The sequence below is a fragment of the Urocitellus parryii genome, chromosome 1 (genome assembly GCF_045843805.1).
Source record: "Urocitellus parryii isolate mUroPar1 chromosome 1, mUroPar1.hap1, whole genome shotgun sequence".
Classification (NCBI taxonomy): Eukaryota; Metazoa; Chordata; class Mammalia; order Rodentia; family Sciuridae; genus Urocitellus; species Urocitellus parryii.
In genome coordinates, this window is record NC_135531.1 from 63865576 (window position 1) to 63886514 (window position 20939).

At 40.6% G+C, this 20939-nt stretch overlaps 1 protein-coding gene across 1 annotated transcript in view; it reads right to left on the reverse strand.

The window, feature by feature from the left end:
* Positions 1-374: 374 nt before the first annotated feature.
* The window catches only part of Serinc5 (serine incorporator 5), a 107339-nt gene continuing 86774 nt past the window's right edge, over positions 375-20939 (reverse strand). Inside the window, exons 7-12 of the mRNA XM_026415258.2 lie at positions 19353-19448; positions 17137-17263; positions 11053-11119; positions 8217-8256; positions 7475-7619; positions 375-4981 (exon numbers count right to left, since the gene is read on the reverse strand). Of these exons, the coding sequence (XP_026271043.2) occupies positions 4834-4981; positions 7475-7619; positions 8217-8256; positions 11053-11119; positions 17137-17263; positions 19353-19448 (623 nt within the window). The 3' untranslated portion in view covers positions 375-4833. The remainder of the gene's footprint in view (positions 4982-7474; positions 7620-8216; positions 8257-11052; positions 11120-17136; positions 17264-19352; positions 19449-20939) is intronic.

The window sequence follows — 20939 nt, forward strand, 5'->3', positions numbered from 1 at the left end:
ACAAACTTTCATTAAAACAGGAGGAATAAGTTCAAGAGATCCATTGCATAACATGGTGACTATTGTTAATGTATACTTAAAAATTGCCAGGAAGATTAAGTATTCTCACCATAAAAAGAATATGTATCTTAATTAGCTTAACTTGACCATTCCAGAATGTATACCTGTTTCAAAACACCTTATTTGATACCATAAGTATATACAAGTTTTATTCGTCAATTAAAAAAATCAGCAGACACACTATAAGGCCTGATTAACATGTGAATCAATACCTTTGGAAAACATTAACTGAAGGACTTGAATTATATGTATCTAACAGAAGGAGAAAAAATACCATGGTTTTCAATTTTACCTTTTATTAAAGTACAGAGTTAACAAGTTTTGCATTTTCTACATAGGAAAAGACTGATCAACTTCAGATGCTGTATAGAAAAATTAGCATTCAAAAAACAAATACAAATTCATAATCAGCTTTGTAACTAAAAGGAAAAATAATTATTTCAAAAGTTAGCAAAACCTAACCATATCACAGACCTTTATAAACTTCGAACAGTAGATTTACCACACCTATTGCAGTTTCAAATTCTAATATAGCAAAACGTAACCACAAAATTTGGCTACAGCTAATTGTTCCAAAAAAGTTTAAAAAATTAACAAAGTTATGACTATAAAATTGTCGTTTTTCTTTGCAAAATAAAAAAAGCTTAAATCTTTAATAAAGGAAGACAAAACAATCCTCTTAAATTTCTTATAAATAGCTCTCAAGACATATATTACTCATCTGTTGTAAGCTTTCTTTACCTGAGGGAATTTCCCAGGATCCTTTATCACAAAGGATTACCTTTGAAGAGTTCTATCATTTTATTCACATGAATATGATTAAACTTCTAAGGAAGTGGATTTGGACATACGCATTTTTAATCTTCCCTTCCCCAATTAAGTTTTCTTCTGAAAGGATTTCGTTTTAAAACAAAACCAAAAAGCTTCTTTGGTAAAAGCCAAATATTCCAACCTTTCAAAAATGACTGACTCTGTGAATATCTACTGAAGAAGAGAGATCTAAAGATCCGTGTGAATAGCTCTGTCATCCCGTGAAGTCACAGGTCCAACCTGAGAGAACCCTTCTCTGCCTGAAATGTAAAACTCAGCTTATTCGCAAGATGCAGAGAACATCCCATGGAAAATTCCATGAGCCAAGTGGCTACCTGCACTGTCCTTGACGGAGGAGGGCCCACTTGTCTTTCTAGGTGTTCAGGGTCTTATTAGCTCAAGGCCAAAACCCTCTTGGTTGGGGGCAAAGCCCTCTTTCAACTCCAAGAGTTGTAGGATGTGAGTGTACAACAAAACGAGATCTTATTTAGAAAGGCAATAGAAAGAGGGAAAAAAAAAAAAAAAAAGCCCAGGAAGCTTAAATACAGGCCCTGGAATTCCCTTCACAGGATAACATGAAGCACCAATGATGGTAAACTGTCTGGCAAAAATTAAATAAGAACGTCATCTTAAAAAGGCAGAGAACAACAATTTGGGGAGAGGGGTGATTAACTGGAGGCTGAGGTCATTCACAGTGAAGGATCCTCTGAGGAACTGCAAGTCCTCAATGTGGGAACTCCCTTGCTGGCCACTACTCACTGGAAACAGAAACCCTAAGAGTCCCAGTGACTCCACCCTCCCTCCCGCCTACACCCGTAGTCTATCTACTCAATAAACCTCTGGCAAACAATTTGTAGACAATTTCCCAAAGAAACTGTGAAGACAAAACCATAACCAACCAACTAGTATTACAAAAGCTCAACTCAGTAATGACATGGCAGGTTTTCTGAAGACTTGAGATTTAGAAGATGGTCTCTCGTCTTCATTCAGGTTACATGTCTACCTACAGTGACATTCTTAGGAGTCTCCCTCGTGAAAATGAGAGGGAGAAATTTTCCACATCACATGAATGGCACAGGGGAAACAGACACACAGTCTCTTAACATCTTCAGCTTTCATCTCCAGAGGAGCCTGACCAGCAGCTTCAGGAAAGGCACCTTTGTAATCAGGTACAAAAACTTGGAGGAAGCAAAAGTCTGTTATTTTTTTTTTAAAAAAGCCATCAGTGAGTTAAATGAACACCACTGTTATTGCAACTTGAAGCAACTGGCACAATTTTTCCAGTTTCTTAAGTCTCAATAACACAAAATGTAGTTTTTTTTAAACTATCAATGTTGATTCATCACCTGAATATTGTTTCTCGTGGTTCATATCATTAAAGTTGACTTCTTGTCTCTACACCCTAGGTTCTCAGAGTGCAGCCATCTATCTGTGGCCATCCCAGAACCTTGCTAACACTGTCGGTTGAGAATAAAAATGAGAAGGACCTTCATCAGACCTTCAGAGGAGAACACTGTGCCACAAACCAAGAGCTGTGCGGCTGCACAACAGGGGTGGGCTGGGCTGGCTAAGATGGAAGCTGTGAGGGGCATTATCCTCATTTATGTTTCCCTGAGCCTCTTTCTACAGAGCAAAGGGGCCAACAAAGGCCAGCCCAGGATGCATGGCCTTGTCAGTGGGACCCTGACCTGGCGTAAGGGCCAGTTCTAAAATCACCCCAGCTGGCTGCCAGACCCAGATGGGAAGACAAATCAAGAACTCAACTAGACCTCGGCAGGAAGAAATCCAAAGAAACTGCCTGTGATTCTACCTTGGCTATTAAAGGGCTTCTTATGGTGTTTCCTACAGGTGACCTTGGCTGACCCAGAGCCCCCAGGTCACTGCACCAGGCACTGAAGTGGCCTCTGCCAGGAGGCTGCCACACACAGCCTCATTTCCTAGACTGTCACTAATTCATGGAGCTTGCTCTCCAGTGGCTTCACTAGAGTCACTCAGACTTGGTGTGCAACTGTTCAACTGTTTATTTGGTGACTTTGGATGCAGCTTTGAACTGCTCAGCATGGAGTTCTGCCCTACCAAAAAAAAAAAAATATTCACACACTGACATAGGCATACATTAAGGGCCTTTTAAAACTGAATATCAAACACTATAAAAAAGGCGAATTCCTAAAGGAATTCACCCCTGTCTTTGTTTCCTCCTTGGTATTTTTGAGAAGAGGGCAAAGGAGTGAGTAGAAAAGAAAAATCTGAGTAATTTCCCCCACTAGCACGTTGGCTCATGGGAGCCAGGTTTAAGTGAGACTCAGTTCTGCTCAACTCATACAGAGGGGCACAGAAAAAGGGTCTAGGCCAAGTCTTCAAGGAGGTTCAAAAAGAGTCTCATGGCATTTCCACTGGTGTGAACTCAGGGATTGAACTTAGGGGCACTTGGCCATTGAGCTACAACCTCAGCCCTATTTTGCATTTTACATAGAGACAGGGTCTCCTGACTTACTTAGCGCCTCGCTTTTGCTAAGGCTGACTTTGAACTCATGATCCTCCTGCCTCAGACCCACAAGCCGCTGGAATTACAGGCATGCGCCATTGCGCCTGGGTCCACTGGTGTCTTTACTGGAGTTACACTCAACAAATCTCCTCCCTGATAAGAACATCCAATACTGAAAATGTGCATCTCACATAGCTGCCAAAAGTCAATTCTCATTTTATTCTACAAATATGTATTTTGGAAATTTCTCTGGATGTTGTTTATGGCTTAATTAAATATCCCCAACCACCCACCTCTTCTTCTAAGGATATTTAGTTACTCCACAGCTTCTAACAGACTTGTCTGGTCAGCCCTGTTTGAGAGGCCACCTGGGATTTTCACCTCAGCAAATCTACTCCAAGGAAATGAAACCACAATGGATATTAATAGTGTGGTCACATTACAAATTCAGGAAACAAAAGCTCTTTTGCTTTTATAATTTCAAAGGTTTCAAGGTGGAGGAGAAGCTGAGGGGCTAACCTTTCCACCTGAAAGAGGGGTGCAGCAGATTTCAGCCAAGAAGAAACTTTTTGTTAAGGTCCTTAAAGTATTATTAATTATAGCATGAACAAGTAAGAACCATAGTTCTCCATCGCTTAGGCAAAGAAAACATGAATCTTGTTCTAGAATCACATGAACACCACCATGGATAAGTGCCCTACTTATTGCAGTAAGTTGGATCAGGTAGTGTTAACATGATGGGGAAACACATGGATAGTGATGGCAAATTGTGCTTTTCACATTATTACAAAGATGCTAAACCCAGAAAGGATGAGGGGACCTCTGGAAGGCCAAGGGCAGAGAGGGAAGGCTGTGATTCCCAGCATCACAACCACAAAGGGAAACACTTGGGAACCACGAGGAGGCAGCACTGAGAGTGGATTTAAAGGCAGGTGCTTCCTCTTGTTCCCTATAAATACCAGGGAGCTGTGAGCAGAGCCCTTTGGGGAAAAGGCTCCAGGAGGTGATTTAGGAGATGAAAGTAAGAGAGACAGGGGTCTGGATTCTCTTGGGGGCTGGAGACTCAACATTTTGCTTTCTTTTTAATTCCAAGAATGGGAATAAAGGTCACACAAGATAATTTTTATCCCTGTAAAAAGATGTTATACCATTCTTTTGGTGACAGCATACCCAAGTACCACTACCCAGTTCCTAAGGGTAAGACATAAAAATGCATGTATCACAAGTTCAGGTTGGTTGTAAATTTCAATTTCTTCAGGACAAATTGGTAGTTTCTTTCTGAATTTCAGAATTTAAAAAGCTCATCTGGGTTTTGTTTGTTTGTTCCTTATCTCCGAAAGCTTTTTCGGACACATTTAAGATAGCCAGGGGATATCAGCTTTTCATAAGGCGCCAGTTGCTGCTCAGACCCTGGTACACTGGTTCAAAGGACAGCTCTTTCAGCACAGCCTGCTGAGCGAAGTGGCCAGCTGCCATCCTCACACGGAGAACTGCCGAGAGGGACAGCAGAGGGGAGCGACCAGCGTCCACAGGTACAGCAGCACGCACACCCAGCAGGAGGCCATCTTGATCCAGAAGATGGACCAGCTCCCACTGAAGAAGGTCTCAATGCTGGCACTTTCATAGCTGTTGGAAATAAGACATCCAGCCATCAGAATAGAAAGGAAATGAGGGGAGAGTCTCTGCCATTAAGGGCCTCCCTGCTTCCCGTCCTCACTAAACTTTCTTTAAAAAAACAACAACAAAAAACAACCCACTGGAGGTATAACTCACACCCATTTAGAATGCATAATTCAATGGCTTTTAATAAGCTCACAGACTTGTGCATCATAACTACTATCAATTTTGTAACATTCTCATTATGCCAGACCTGCACACCCCTTGTTCCCCTACCAAGCTCAGTTCCCAGGTCCGCCTGCATTCATTAATCTATTAATCTGTCTGTATGGACTGGCCTACTCTGGACATTTCATAGAAATGGCATCATGCAGCCTCTGTGACTGGCTTCTTTTTTTCTTAGCACATTGTGTTCCATACTCTTTTCAGGATGTAGTATGTATCAATACAGGTTGAGTATTCCTTATCTGAAGGCTTGAACCAGAAGTGTTTCAGAGTTTGGAGTTGTCTCAACTTGTTTGATAATTTACGATAGACAGATTTTGGAATATTTGCATGGACATTACTGGATGAGCATTATTAATCTGCAAGTCCAAAATCTTAAATGCACCAAAAAAGGAAGCTTTTTGAGTGTAATATTAGATTTTGAAGCATTTCAGATTTCTGAATTAGGGATGTTCAACCTTGCTTCATTCCTTGTTATCACTACATAATATTTCATTATGTAGACTTGGCATATTTTTTAATCATCAGTTGTTGGACATTTGGCTTATCTCTGACTTTACACTGTTATGAATCATGCTGACATTAATATCTGTGCACAACATTTTAAATGAATATAATTTTTTTTTTTTTTTGGTACTGGGGATTGAATTCAGGGGCACTCAACCACTGAACCATATCCTAAGTCCTATTTTGTATTTTATTTAGAGACAGGGTCTCACTGAGTTTCTTAGCACTTCATTTTTGCTGAGGCTGGCTTTGAACTCGTGATCCTCCTGTCTCAGACCCCTGAGCTGCTGGGATTATAGGTGTGCACTACCATGCCCAGCCATAATTTTATTTTTGTCTTTTGTTTTATACTTCAGAATGGAATCACTGGATCATATTTGTGTTTAACCATTCTAGGAACTGCCAAAATATCTTCCAAAGCAGCTTCGTTTTACATTTCACCAGCAACACAAGAGGGTTCCAATTTCTCCAAATCCTCAACAACATTTGTCATTATCTGCCTTTGTTATTACAGCTCTCTTCACCCTTTCTTCTGCATCCCAAGTCAAAATTCCCCAGGAATTCTCAAAGCATCACAGGGGAGCATTATAAGTTCCTTCCCCTCCCTCATGGAGACATTCGGGATGGCAGGCATGGTGATCCCAGCTACTCAGGAGACTGAAGACCGAAGTTTAAGGCCAGCCTGGGCAACTTAGTGGGAGCCTTGCTCAAACTAAAAACTAAAAAGCTCAGTAATGGAGCATCCCTGAGTTCAATACCAAGTATCACATACACGATAAAGGGATGTTTAGGAAGAATGTCCTCAAAGAAGTCTTTTCCTATCAATGGGTCTGAACTTCACCCCCACCCGACTGGTATTTTTCATCCCCTTGCCTCATTTTAGTTTTATACCCAGTGCACCTCATTTTATGACACTGTAATTGACTTGAATCATGATGTGTCTCCCCCACTAAGCTATCAGTCCTGCTACCTATAGCAGGGTGACACAGAGGATCCATTTGCTGAATCAAAGACAGTACAGAGAGCCTGCTATCTCTCTAGGGTCTATCCTAAGTTATCAAACAAATTTTGAAATAACGGAAACTTTGGAACAGTTTGAAAAGCATGAATTTCCACATAGTAACAGAGAAAGTCAGGTCTGTTACATAGCAATAACTTAAAAAGTAGAAAAAAAAATCAGTACAGTGGCACATGCCTGTAATCCCAGCTCCTCAGGAGGCTAAGAAAAGATCATAAGTGCAAGGCTAGCCTGGGCAACTTAGCTAGAACCTGTCTCAAAATAAAACTTAAAAAGAGCCAAGGATGTAGTACCCAGGTAGAGAGCCCTGCATTCTATCCAAGTACTGCACAAAGAAAAAAAATTAAAAAGAGACAACATTTGAAGTAGGAAAAACAAAAAAAAAAGGATATTTTCTTCTTTTTAAAAAAGTATTTTCCTCCATTGCTATTACTGTGTTTTTTAGTCAGCCTTGTGGAGTTCATCCATTATTTCTCTTTTATTTCTGGGTGCTGGGGATGGAATCCAGGGACTCTCACTCTACCTTTGAGCTAGACCCCCACTAACCTTCCAACTCTTAATGCTGCAGGAAGCACCACCAATTCCCAGGGTGAAAAGGATGCTGATTGACAGGTAAGGACTGTTTGTTCTTAAGGCTATGGGTACGGCAAGACCTGGAGAAGGGTTTAGTTCCTCCAGGAAGTCTGAGCTGCACCCTGGCACTTCAAAAAGAACAACACTTAATTTTTTGAATAATCAAGTGGGTCACTCACTGGAACCAGTTGGTAACAGTCATCATCACATACAGGGAAGCCAAAAAGAACACGAAGTGGAAATAGGAATAGCTGTAGACAGTGCCTCTCTTCTCATCATAAATGACCCGAGGTCCCTCTTTCACATTCTGCTGCTCTTCCGTGACTGCAAATCACAAAGGGGGCCCAAGCGAAGAGAGTCAACATGAGCACACCTCCGGTCTTAGCACTCATTTCTGTCCCAGTAGCTGCTGAGCAGAAAAAAACTATCCAGAGCCATCTTGCCCGCCACCCTCACCCCATAACTCCCTTGATCAGAAGAGTCACCAAGCACCATGTTTATGTTAGCAGAGCAAAAGAAAGAGAGCCCGTAAAGACATAGAGCATATTAGAAGCAGAAAGGGAGAGAATAGCCTCTGGGACCCTCCCTTCCAAAAGAGCAGTAGTTCTAGGAACAAAATGGCCCTAAAATGAGATGTCAGGACCTCTTGGATTTTCCAAATCCTTCCTTTAAAACTGTGTGTTCCACTTTTATAAGTCTTATTGTATAAGTTAACTTAAATACGAGTCAGAATACAGACTGATTTTCCCTACCAGAATATCAACACACACAAAGCTCCTTGACAAAGAATGAGAAAGTGTTGTGGAACATAAATTTCCCCCTTACTGTTCAGGACATTAATATCTGAATTGCAAATGCCTACAGTGAGAGCTGTGAGCCCACAGTGCCCAGGGACACACGGAATGAGAGTATGCCACTTACCCACTCCATCAGGCCCGAAGCAGAAACAACACCGAGCTACCTGGGAAAGCAAACGAAACACTGTCAGACGCCTGGTTTTTGCTTGCTATTTCCTCATCAGTAAAGAACTAGGGGACACCCACGTGCCAACCCTGCCCTGCTGGAACCATGTCTGAGGCCCTGAGCTACACACTTCATCCCCTCAGAAGAAATGATTAAGCCCATGCTGTTTCCCAGGTAGGCCAGGTGCTGGTGACTGGAAACACCACGGACATGGAGATGTGTCACCCAGACCTCCTCAAAGGGCTTGGTGCTCCCCCCACTGAGTGCTGGGAACAGAGCCTCCAGATAACAGTTCCCTAATACTGCATGTCAGCAGCAGATCCGTCCAGCCCCACAGCCAGTGCCTGCCCACAGCAAGCCCTACCTGGGCTTCCCCCCAGGAATGATAGACCACAGCAGGCAGAGAAGAGCCTGCTATTAGAACCATCAGAAAATTAGGACCCCCAGGAACAACATGCTCTGGGTCATACGAGCACCCTCTGCGGTTAAAAAGGCTTTTCCAGCCTATCTTGTCTTTCAACTTCACCCTCTGCCCAACTCTGCCACCTCATAAGACAAGAGTCCCCCTCTTCTTGCACTCCCTGCTAGTATGACCTCATCAAATCCTCTTTAACCTTTGAGATTGGGACTATTATTCTGTTTACAGTTGTAAAAACCAAGTTAAATAACTGGCCTGAGTCACCAAACTAGCTCAGTGTCACAGGATGGAGACCACAGGGTCTATGATTCATAATAAGTGAGATAGGATACTAACAAGAGTAAAGCTGACAGAATCTGAAATGGGAAAGTTAAGGAATTTGGAAGGACAAGGCCTGTCTACATTTCCTATCAAGACAGTCTGGGAAGTACGGGGTCATCAAAAATTTTTGGCAGAAGACATATGAAGTACAAAAAAGCCCAGCCAGGCCTGAGGATGTGGGAGCTCTGGACTTTGTCCTGTTTGAACCCCTCCAGGCCAAATCCTTGTTTCCCTCCTGAGTGGTGAGTAAACATGTAATAGAGGTATCAGCCTTGACAGAGCCTTGGAGAGTGTGACATGGTCTAAGATTCAATATGCTAATTCACTCAGTGAGCTCAAGACCCGGTAGGCTGAGGTCCTAGTTTTTTTGAAGCTTAAGTTACCACAAGAAAATATCAGCCCTTTCTTTTAAAAGGTGTATCCTGTGAAATAGGAGAACAAACTGACTTGCTCAGAGGGAAACCCACTGGGCCCTTTCCCCACAGAGTGAGAAGAACAACATCCTCTCTTAAACCTAACTTAGAGACTTGTTTTTCTTTGAGCTTGCACTCTGTACACAATAGGGACATTGAAACCATAAGCATCCAGCCTCAGCAGGTGGCCACCCAGTCAGTTGTGAGAACAAATGCCTGCCTTAGAGACCATTCTCTTCTGTATAGTAGGCAGCAACCTATTCAAAGTCCTCACAGTTTTCTCCTTTAAGTGACAGAAAGAGTTGGTGAATGATGCTGGCAGAGTGACAAGCCTCCATAATGGTCCACTATGTTGGGGTCAGGTGCAGGAAAGCCCATCCCTAGACGCCCAGATGCAGAGTAAAGTGCTCATAACTGGACAGACACCAGGGCTCTTCCATCCAGAGAAAATCATTAAAATGCAGACAGTGGCTGGATGCCAGGCAAGGCCAGCAGCAAGGACCAGGAGACATCAGCTGAGCGCCTGGGCAGCATGGTCAAGAACACGGACACGGGGGCCACAATGCGAGGTTTCTATTCTGGCAAATTGAAACTTGCAAGTTTAAATGACTTAACTTTTCCATCCCCCGCCTCCCCGGTGATAATGGAGATACAGTTAGCACCTCACTAGGTTTGTTTGCTTGTTTGTTTGTTTTTTTACAACATTTAAAAAGAAATCACATACGGAAAGCTTAGAATAGTGCCTGGCACATCAAGTGCTATCCATCCTAGCCACCACTGGAACCCTTGTTCCATGCCATTTGGGGGGTCAGAACTGAGTCTTTTCCTGGCCACCTCCATCTGCTTAGACCTTTCTAGCCTTAGTCAATACCCTAGAAAGAGACTTTAACCACCTTAATTCTTGGGACATGCAGGAGAAGGAACTGATGGGCCTGAAATCAGTGCACTTATTGTTCATAATTCTTTACCCAATGACATGCCCACCTGATGGACCTGATGCAGTTAGGTGAGCCCATGCATTTACCTGTTCAGAAGTGTCTGCGCAGGACACGTAGTTCCCTCACTTTCCCATCTTTCTCTCCCTTCAAAACAGCTGTTACATAACCTCATAGTTACACTGCATATGTAGGCCGCATCAGATAGAAAACAGATGAGTGGAGCAGGAGTTAACACACACACGTGCGCACGCGTGCGCGCGCACTGTTTTATGACCAAATAAAAATTATGCCAGTCTCTGGTGGAGGGTGGGCAGCAAGATGCCATGCAAGAGGCTAATACTATTAAAGGAAAAATTAAGAATTACTTCTTTCTTTGTGTGTGTAGGGTGTGTGTGCGTGTGCTGGGTATGGAACCCAGAGCCCTCTGCTTGCTAAGCACTACCACTGATCTATATCCCCAATCTAGCTGATTTATTGTAATCCCATACTATATATAGGAAAGGATGTGTGTGTGTATATATTTTATATTACATACATATAAATATGTATATATATATATATATAAATAATATATATAATATATATATTATTCTTTCCTGAGCAGATAAAGAGGATCATGGAATGCAGATTAATAAAGACACAAACACAAAAGACCTTCCTGAGAAGTGGATCTTGAGTTGAAGCAGGAAAAGAAACAAACTTACTTCCAGTTCAGGAGCTGCATATCGCCCCTGCAGAGCATCAGAACTTGATCTTGTTGTTGATGTCAAACTAAGAAACAAACAAAACATCAGCAGGACATATTAACATGGTCTGTTGCCTAGAACGAGGGAAAACTGCATGGCCACTGATCCAGTGAGAGACTTACTTATAAGCTGTTGCTTAAACAAAAGAAGAGTTGCTATCCTGTACTCATCTGCAGATAAATCAACTGAAGATCAAAAATACCTGGGGTGGTAATGTCTATGGTGAACATGTAAAAAAAAATCTCTTTTCCTTTAATACCACAATATAATAATTATTTACATAGCATTTGCATTGCATCAGGTATGATAAATAATCTGAAGATAATTTAAAGTATAGGGAGGATGTTCCCGAGTTCACCACATCATCTTATTCAGGGGCCTTGAGCATCTACAGATTTGGGTATCCATCTCAGGGTAATGAAGTCCTGGAACTCATTAATCCCTACAGACACTGAGGGTTGGCTGTAGTCTTTTTTTTTGGTACTAGGGATTGAACCCAGAGGTGCTTTTCCTCTCAGCTACATCCCCAGCTTTTTAATTTTTTTTTTTTTTTAAATTTGAGACACGGTCTCACTATGTTGCTTAGGGCCTCACTAAGTTGCTGAGGCTGACCTCTAACATGTAATTCTCCTGCCTCAGCCTCACAAGTTGCTGGGATAACAGGATGAGCCACTATGCCCTGGGGTAGTCTATTCTAATATCCCACTTTATTCCTAAACTGACTGTCCAAATTCTTCAGCTGATATCTTTTTATGTGCATTGCATTACAGCATTTTATGCAAAGGGAGGTATAGAGAAATACGATTGCCTTTTGGTCCTCTATCTTGGCTTTTGGTATTGGTTTTTGCCTTTCCTCCCTCTAATGTCAAAATAATTTTCTGATTTCACCTTTATTTTTCCTTCCTTATGAGTAGTCTTACTTAGAGGGATTCAGAAGCTATGAGGGAACCCAAAGGTAGCAACAGAAAGCAAAAGTACGAATGCAAAAGTCACAGTCATTTACTGTGATAGTCGCCTATGCCAGAAGGACATTTCCCTTTGGAAATTTAACACAGAATAGCTTTCAGTATAGTTTAAAAAAATCTTTTCATAATTTTCCCCACATCTAGAGAGGCAAAATGTTATACAATTTGGTTTACAAGGGTAAAGCCTTATTTTCTCTAAAAACAAAAACATAGAAACATTTTAAGCAAATATAAATATATACAATACTTAGGGTTCCAGTATTAACTTGATAGATTCATTAGCAAATATGTAATGAAGTTCTGTTGTATGTCAGGCTCCCTTCTGAGCACTGGGACTTAGAAATGAAAAAGGAAACAATCCTGCCTCACAAAGCTTCCGAGCTAGTCCAGAGATGGGTGACAAGTGTTGCTCTCAGGAAGCTGGTTGCTAGTGGACAGGCACAGAGACTCATTTTGATCCAGTAAACCCCATGAGGCAGCATGGCCTTCTTTGCTCATTTTCTTCTTTCCCAAAGAAAGATCAATGAGCTACAGAGAAACAATAAAAAACCTTGCTCACAAAGAGGTCTTCTGGGATCCACCCACTTTGCTGTTCTATAGCCCACACAAGTTCAACAGCCTCACTTTCATTTCTGCTTTGAAGTGATAGATGCTAGTGCAGGCCCACTCCATTCCCACTTCCTGACTTGGAAAGCACACATCTGCCCCTGAACTTATTTAAGAGTGCCTAATATTTTGTTCATATGAATTATGTTTTAGTATAGTATAGAGTTTTCCCAGGGGAAAATGTCATTTTGGGGAGGGGGTACTGGGGATTAAACTCAGAGGCACTCAACCACTGAGCCACATCCCCAGCCCCATTTTGTATTTTATTTAGAGACAGGGTCTTGCTGAATCGCTTAGCACCTTGCTTTTGCTGAGGCTGACTTTGAACTTGAGATCCTCCTGCCTCAGCTTCCCAAGCTGCTGGGATTACAGGGGTACACCACCAGACCCAGCTGTAACTTTTAATTTTAAGATGAGATTGACACCTGAAATTTTCATCTGAAAGATGATAAATGAATATTCTTCAAGTGATACACTTAATTGTTAATTGTAATTCTATTTATAATTTTTTTTAATAAGACTGTTTCAGAAAGACAAAGCTTCAGATTCGAACGCATTTGTCACTTCCTTTCTGTTATCAAAGAACACCAAACATGGGGAAGGTTTTATTTTGATTTCTAAAATATTAATCTCCAGTTCATCATTTAGTGCCATGATTTTTTTTAATATTTATTTTTTAGTTGCAGTTGAACACAACATCTTTATTTTATTTATTTATGTTTATGTGGTGCTGAGGATTGAACCCAAGGCCTTGCACATGCGAGGCAAGCGCTCTGCAGCCCCAGCCCCTAGGGCCATGATTTCTATAAGTAGATGTTAACATAAAATAAGGTCATACTATTCAGTCATAGCCTTTCCCCAAGTAAGACTCTCTTCTTGGAATTATCAAGAACATATTGATTTTGCAAGCTCTTTAAGCTAGGAAATTCTTATTGTCTGCATGCAGGCTGTTACAAAGACCCATCTATTTGGTCAGCATAGCACAAGTAGCTATAAAAGAATCCCCAAGTTCTCTTAAGGTCTTCTCTTCCAGGGCTAAGGTATGTGTGACTTTAACCTGGAACTTCCTGAGAGAATAGGGGGAGACTAACAGCCTATGGCCCAGGCAATGCTTCATTTTCAGAGAGCATCTAACTCACTGTAGCATGTTCACCATCCCAGGATCCACAAATGCCAGTAGAGCCTCATAGATATTAATAAATCCCCCAAAATGTTGCCCTCCTTCTCTCCCCCTACCACTGAGTTAGCCCAATCTCTTCCATATTGGCAGAAGGATGCACAATGCAGGTTCCCCTTAGTACCTGATTCAGTTGATTTTGGAGCCGGACAAAGTCCTTTGGGTTATTGAAAATCTCTAAGGAACATGTGCAGACTTTGCTACCAGATGTCATAAATCCTGTCCTCCCTGACAAACTCACAAGGCAGGCCTAAGAGGGATGGACTTATAGAAAGAAGCCCTGCAAGTGGGCCAAGGTGAGATGAGTCCAAGTTGGGATGCTCCTTCACAGCCATCATTCCTGGGTGCAAGGGATGGGGGCTCTGGAGACGTCATGGCCACAGGTGGAGAGCCAGGAAGTAAGTTTTGGCTGACCCCTTCTTCCTTCTTCCTAGCTGAGATGGCACTGAGTACAATATGCTCTCATTGATGTCGCAGTAGCAGCCCTCATGAGCGAGAGAGAGAGAGCCCCAAAAAAGATAAGTGTCTGAGTGGTGGACCAGGGAGACTCCAGAGATGTGAGAAGAAGAAAGCTCAGTGGGCTGGGCCTTCCAGAACCTCATAAAAAGTGAACCCCAGGCAATCTGGGCCTTGCAATGAACGCTGGTGATTTTTGTCTCCCTTTAATTTGCACACTACTCAATCTCCCAGCTTCCTACAATTTCTATCAAGAATTATAGATATCTCTGCAATCATGTTCAAATGACAGTTTCCATCCAGACAATGTGGCCCCTTTTTGTAACCCTCATCCAACCCCTCATTCTCTTTGAGCCATGGAGGAAAATGTAAACTCAAAGAAGAACTGAAAACCCCCAAATGGGCCAAGGCCCATCACTTCTGTGAGAGGCCGATTTGTAATTTGTTTAGACGGATTTGTGATTTGTTTAGAGCCTTCTCAAAGCTGACACCTCCTGGGGCTACAGTGAGTAATTACAGCAAACATTAATCATCAGACCCCCATATGGCACTTCACTCACTCTTGAGAGGAATAAACTGTCCATCTGCACCGAGCGTGTTCATGCCTCTGGGTTAAAGAAACATCTCACAGAGTAGGCTGGTTACCCTCAGCTCCACTTTGTGTGAGCTGCTATTTTATATCTCATCACTCCATTGGCTACTACAGTTTTACAGCTTAATTCATGGCATTTAATAAGCTTTGTTATTGGCTTTTAGACAGATTTTAAATGGTAGCTGTCAGCTTTGAAAATTGACATCTTTGGTGAATATCAGATTAGCCCTGCCTGACTTCCATTGTAATGCCTTAATTTTGAAAGAGACATTTTATGTATCATCTCTCACTCAAGGGCAGATTCAAGGGTGGCTAAAAAGTGATTCTTTGTGCTTACTAGAAAACCCAAGATGTGACTGAGTGAAAATTCCATGCTATAAAATAACTCCAATTCCACGTGGTAATTTTACACAACACATTAAGTAAAATCTTTGCTATCTTTTTTATAGCAAATTCAAATTCTATTTTGTCTAAGTGGTAAACTACCCTGCATCCCATAACCCATTGACCATCCAGCCCAGTTTTGCTCGGTGGGTTAGAACACACCTGTAAATCCCAGCAGCTCAGAAGCCTCAGTAACTTAGCAAGGCCCTAAGCAACTTAGTGAGACTCTGTCTCAAAATAAAAACATTAAAAATTTTTTAAATGGCTAAGGAATGTGGCTCAGTGGTAAAGCACCTCTGGATTCACCATCCAGTACCAAAACAAAACATATGGTTTTACTTTGTAAAATACTTTTTTTTTTTGTAATACAAAAATTAAAAAGAAATGCTATCTCACTGTAAAAAAAAAAAAAAAAAAGCTTGTTAAGAATAAAAATGGGGCGCGGAGAAATACAAGTTATCTCTAATGCCACTATTATTATAAGTGGTTTATTTTCTTTCTGGAATTTTTCTACATGTGTAGATACAGCTATATTTTATTTTAAAAGTGGATATGCGGTTTAGTAACCTACTTTTCTTCCCCTGATTTACAAGCATTTTGCCTGCCAATACAGAAAACAACTCAGTGAGAAATCATGAATTGAGCTTGTTGCTGCCATTTCCCCTCAAAGCCCAACAATAACAGACTCAGGAAGGAAAAGCTTACTCAAGGAAGGAAGAGCCAAGAATCAGAATTCAAAATCTCCGTAACTTTATGGGTATTTTCAAATGTTCCATTGAATTGGGCCTGAATTCCATTTGCTAATTTGTAGAAAGCAGGTACTCAGTGAACAATGTGTGGAATAAATACAAAAGAAAGCACAGAAAGTGGCCACCACGGTCCCTTCTGCTGCAACAAAGAGACTCTGTCACTATGTGACAGACTAAGGACCAATATTAGACCACCATCATTCTAACTACCTGCAACACAGCAAGTGTTCTCTGGCTGATACATACTCTGGCCTGTGTCCTTGTGGGCCCCCTTCTAACAGTAAGAGTTGCGAGAAAAAGTGCCAACATGCTCAGAATGACATTTTGTTTATACACTCTATCACCACCAGGACTGTTTAGTTTCAGTAAAAGGAAGATATAATGTGCCCCCAGCAAGGTGAATTTCTTATACGCTGAAACACTAACAAACAACTTATAAAACACACAGAAGTAAAACCTACTTGTGAAAAAGTTACTGTCAAAAAAGAAGCTTAATTGTCAATGAAATATGTAAGCCATTCCTATCCTTGACTATTCTTTCCCTAGCATTTTTGAAACCCTTTCAAAGTGGAAGGTTTTTTCCACGTGAGCATCTGAAAGGCATCTACTCTGGGAGGGGCTGCCTTACCTACCCACAACACTGTAGGTTTTAGCATTAAAAAAGGACATTTCCTGTCTTTCCAGGTTTTTATGCACAGAATGACCATGTATGCAGAGCACTGTACTCTTTCAGTAACAACAGAACAAATGCGATTTCCCTTGAATTAAAAAAGTTGCCAGAATATTCTGGCACACACTAACTCTTCCTCACTTTTTGTTCCCTTGCTCTTCAAGAATGCTATAGCAACTAATATTCAACTGTTTTTTAAAGGGCATGAGGTAACATTACTACAATATACTGTGTGTTTATTCTTACTTACCCCAATAAATACAAGTAAGGTAAACAGTTCCAACATGGAGAGTTCACATTGTATCTCTTTGTTACTTCTGGCCATTTCTCCCCTCTTCAGATGGTATTTGTTTTGCTGCTTCACAGGGGCTGAAACTTATTTAAATTCTTTTCCTATAATTTCGAAGTCTGCAAATTGGCCTCAAGGAACTCCTAAGACTTACCAAGAATACAAGATGCACCCAATCAAGAGGAGAGTACCCAGCGTAGTCACCAAGTTTTCATCTCTATATAGGTCCTGACCAAAGTTGGGCACACAAATGGTAACATTCTTCCCATGTTCATCCAGAGCTTGTACAGAAAACAAAGTAATAAGAGTTCAATTAGAAAAGCCTATTGTAATTCATTCACAAGAGCATTCATTTGGGGAAAATTCAGGTAACTCTGGTGTGACTCCTTAATCATTGGAACCTTCTACTGTATCGTCCAAGTCTACTCAGACTAGGTTTTTGTTATTTCAATGCACCACTCTTCCACATTGGCAAACACTTGGAGCGAGACTCTCACATTCCAGATTACTGCTAAAGGGAATAATTGAAGAGAATTTCTCTTTTTTAGTACTCTTCAAACAATACTGAAAAGAAAGTCAGATCCATTTTTCACTTGATTTGGGAGCTGCTGAAGACAGAGGGGCAGGGTGCTGAGCCAGTCACAACTAACTCACAGGAGCAGTATAAAGCCTCCTGGCCCAGGCTCCTAAACCAGAGAGGTCAATTTATGTAGGTAACACAAAGGTCCTGACCTCTTTTAGTCTATAACTTAGGTCTGAACTTTGAAAAAATGTGAAAGGCTACATATAAAGATTTCTGTAAGTGGGGCACAGTGTCATCCACCTATAATTAATTCCAGCAGCTCCTTAGGCTGAGGCAGGAGGATCACAAGTTCAAAGGCAGCCTCAGCAACTAAGCAAGGCACTAAGCAACTCAGTGAGACTCTATCCCTAAATGATATATATAAAAGGGCTGGGGATGTGGCGCAGAGGTTAAGTAGCCCTGAGTTCAATACTGGGTACCAATAAGAAAAAAAAAAAAAAAGATTTCTATAACATTACCACCAGTGGTAATTTACTTTTTGTCTATCCTGCTGTGGTTTAAAAACCTCTTTATCCTTAGGCCAATGAAAATTTTTGAATGAACTATAACTTTTCTATTTAAGTGGTGCTACCTGAAGAAATAAATGTGTTTTGCTATTTTTAAGTGATATTTGCTATTTTAAAAATACTGTAAACAAAAATCCCATTAAGTAAAAACAAGATTAACATATAAACAAAAGTCCCATTAAGTTAAAACTGGAGATTTATATACAAACAGTCATAAAAGAAAACCTGAAAGAGAAATGGATTTAAATAAACGTATAGAATCAAAATAGGCCCTTTTCTTTTTTAAAAATTAAATCCAGAATAGTCTAAGCTTACTCTAAGACTTCTAATTATATCACTTTTCATTATAAATAGCTATAAAGGCAATTCATAAAAATAGTATCCATATATGCTAAAACCTTCAAAATTATCATTGCCTTTGCTTTCAAAATTTAAAAGACTTCAATTTTCTAAAGAGACTACATTTACTCAATTAATATAAGATGAAACATAGCCCCAAACACACATATTCTTATGTGTATGTGTGTATATATGTGTGTATGTATATCACAAGTAATAAAGGTAAGGATAAAATATAATGAGCTTGAGATCAAAAAGAAAACTTGATCCTTTACTGGAAATTCTTAGGAGTCTATATTAATATCACAGGATATGAGTGTTTTCAACTTAAAACCCCTTTTTTAAATAATCTACAATTCTATAATAGTAGCAACTAACCCTTACATAGAACCTACTATGAGCCAGGAATGGTTCTAAGTGATTGATATATATAACTTGACGGCATTCTCACTAAATTCTTAAAAACACTCTAATGAACCAAACTATAAACCCAGGCAGTCTGACTCCAAAGCTCACACTAACCACTATGTTCTGCTGTCTCTGTAAATAAATGTCATTTAAAAAGAGCAGTTTGAGGTCACCCACCAACAAGTGGTGGATCTGGATTAAAATCCTGTATTCTGCTTCCTTCTCCTGCCATATTCTTTCCATTTTGTCTCTGTTACAGAGAAATAAGCTCCTGAAGAAAATTAATAACCAACTAAAAACATAAATAAAGCAAAAAAAAAAAATTCCTTGAGAACAATACAGCAGCAAAATACAAAATAGACTAACAGCAAGAAGACTCAGAAGAAGGAATTTTCATTATAGCCCAAGTTAAAGACTTTGTTTCTTGAAAAAGTCTAGATCATCATCTTCGATTTATTGAATCTTAGATATTTTAACAACAGCTCATGAAAATATTCACACCACAGACACGTGCTTCTAACAAGGCTGGCTTACCTACTTCTACAGGTTTGCTAGACAGAGCTGAGAAAGTGAGGTATGTGACGTAGCAGCTGATGAGCCCTGACTGCAGCAGCCCGGAATGTGGCTGACCTAGAAAATGACAAGAGACAGAGTAAAGATCAGTCTTAATAGGCCCCCTCCCCCGGCCCCAGACCAAATTACACTCTTTCAACTTGAAGGCGCCCCTCTGGGAGAGAAAAGACATATATAATGTGTTTCCCATATAGAACTTAAAATCCAGGGGGAGGGAGTTATACACCCAGCTGCTATTTCAGACATGCCAAATTCTGCCAAGTTCTCCACCAACACCTTATCAAATTTGTAACTATCCATAAACACACTGCTTAGTTCCCCTGAGGTTTATAACTTTAGTTCTTAAACCACAAAATCAGGAAAAAAAAAATTACCACCATTATTTTCGAGACCACATAACTTAGCAGAGTAAATAAGACAGATTTCTTAGGGTGTGCATTCTGGATGATTCCACAAGACCATTAGATACTCTGTAGTCCAAGATGGCAAACCCTCCCACCCCTACACACACACACACACACACACACACACAATACTTTATCTGTCAATGAAAAAAAAAAATGGGGAGTGGTGGGGCACACTGAATGAGTACAAAAGATGGTCCAGGCTAAAGAAGAAAGGTATTATGAGGCTTGATATTCACTGGGAGAAGAGTTTTGAAGTTATAATATTTAAATTAAAACTTTGTGTTTGGATCATTCAGAGTAACCAGGATGTGCCAAGGGATTTTCTCTTTTTGGTGAAATTTTCAACTATCTGTTGACATGAAAATATTCAGCCTTCCCTCTGGTTAAATTTGTTTCCCAAATGATCATTCTTGAATTATAATTATCCATAAAGGTATAGGAATAGACTCACTTATAATATTGTTCTTTGGCCTGGGAATAAGACCTGACTTAGCAACTAATGGCATTAAACCAAATATTTCAAAAGGTTAAACCTATTTCAAAAGGCAGGGTTTAACCCAAAGGAGATTTTAATCTAAACACCAAGAGTTTGATCACTATTTTAGAAAGGATTCAAGTGGGCTGCAAACTTACTGTCCATATTTGTCTTTTCCTACCTGGAAATCTGAATGTCCTATGCATGTGAAACATCTATACAATGAGATCACTACAAGAAACACCAGACCAGGAACATCTCTCTAACCCAAAGAGAGAAATCAGAGACATCAGAGGTAATGTACAAATGACAATGCACACTTCTACTTTCTGAAGCAATTTTCAAACCACGTGGCCTATTCCTTTGGGGCTTTGAAACACCCTAAGCAAGGTCAGGCTCACATGTTTCTGCTGACTTCCTTGAAGAAGAGCCTGGGCCTGAGGAAGGTTAGCTAACAAAGCCAGCTGCTGCCGGGATAGGAGTTCCTACTTCCTGAAGCCTAGACCACACTGTCCTTGCTATCTGGTCCACAGTCTTGTGTGAAAGATGACCCCAGAAACAGCTCCTTCCAGAGCCCATCACCTAAGTTTCACCCAGAAATCACAGACAAAACTCATATACAACTTGCTTAACATACTCTAAGTACACTTCCATTTAAAGCCTCCT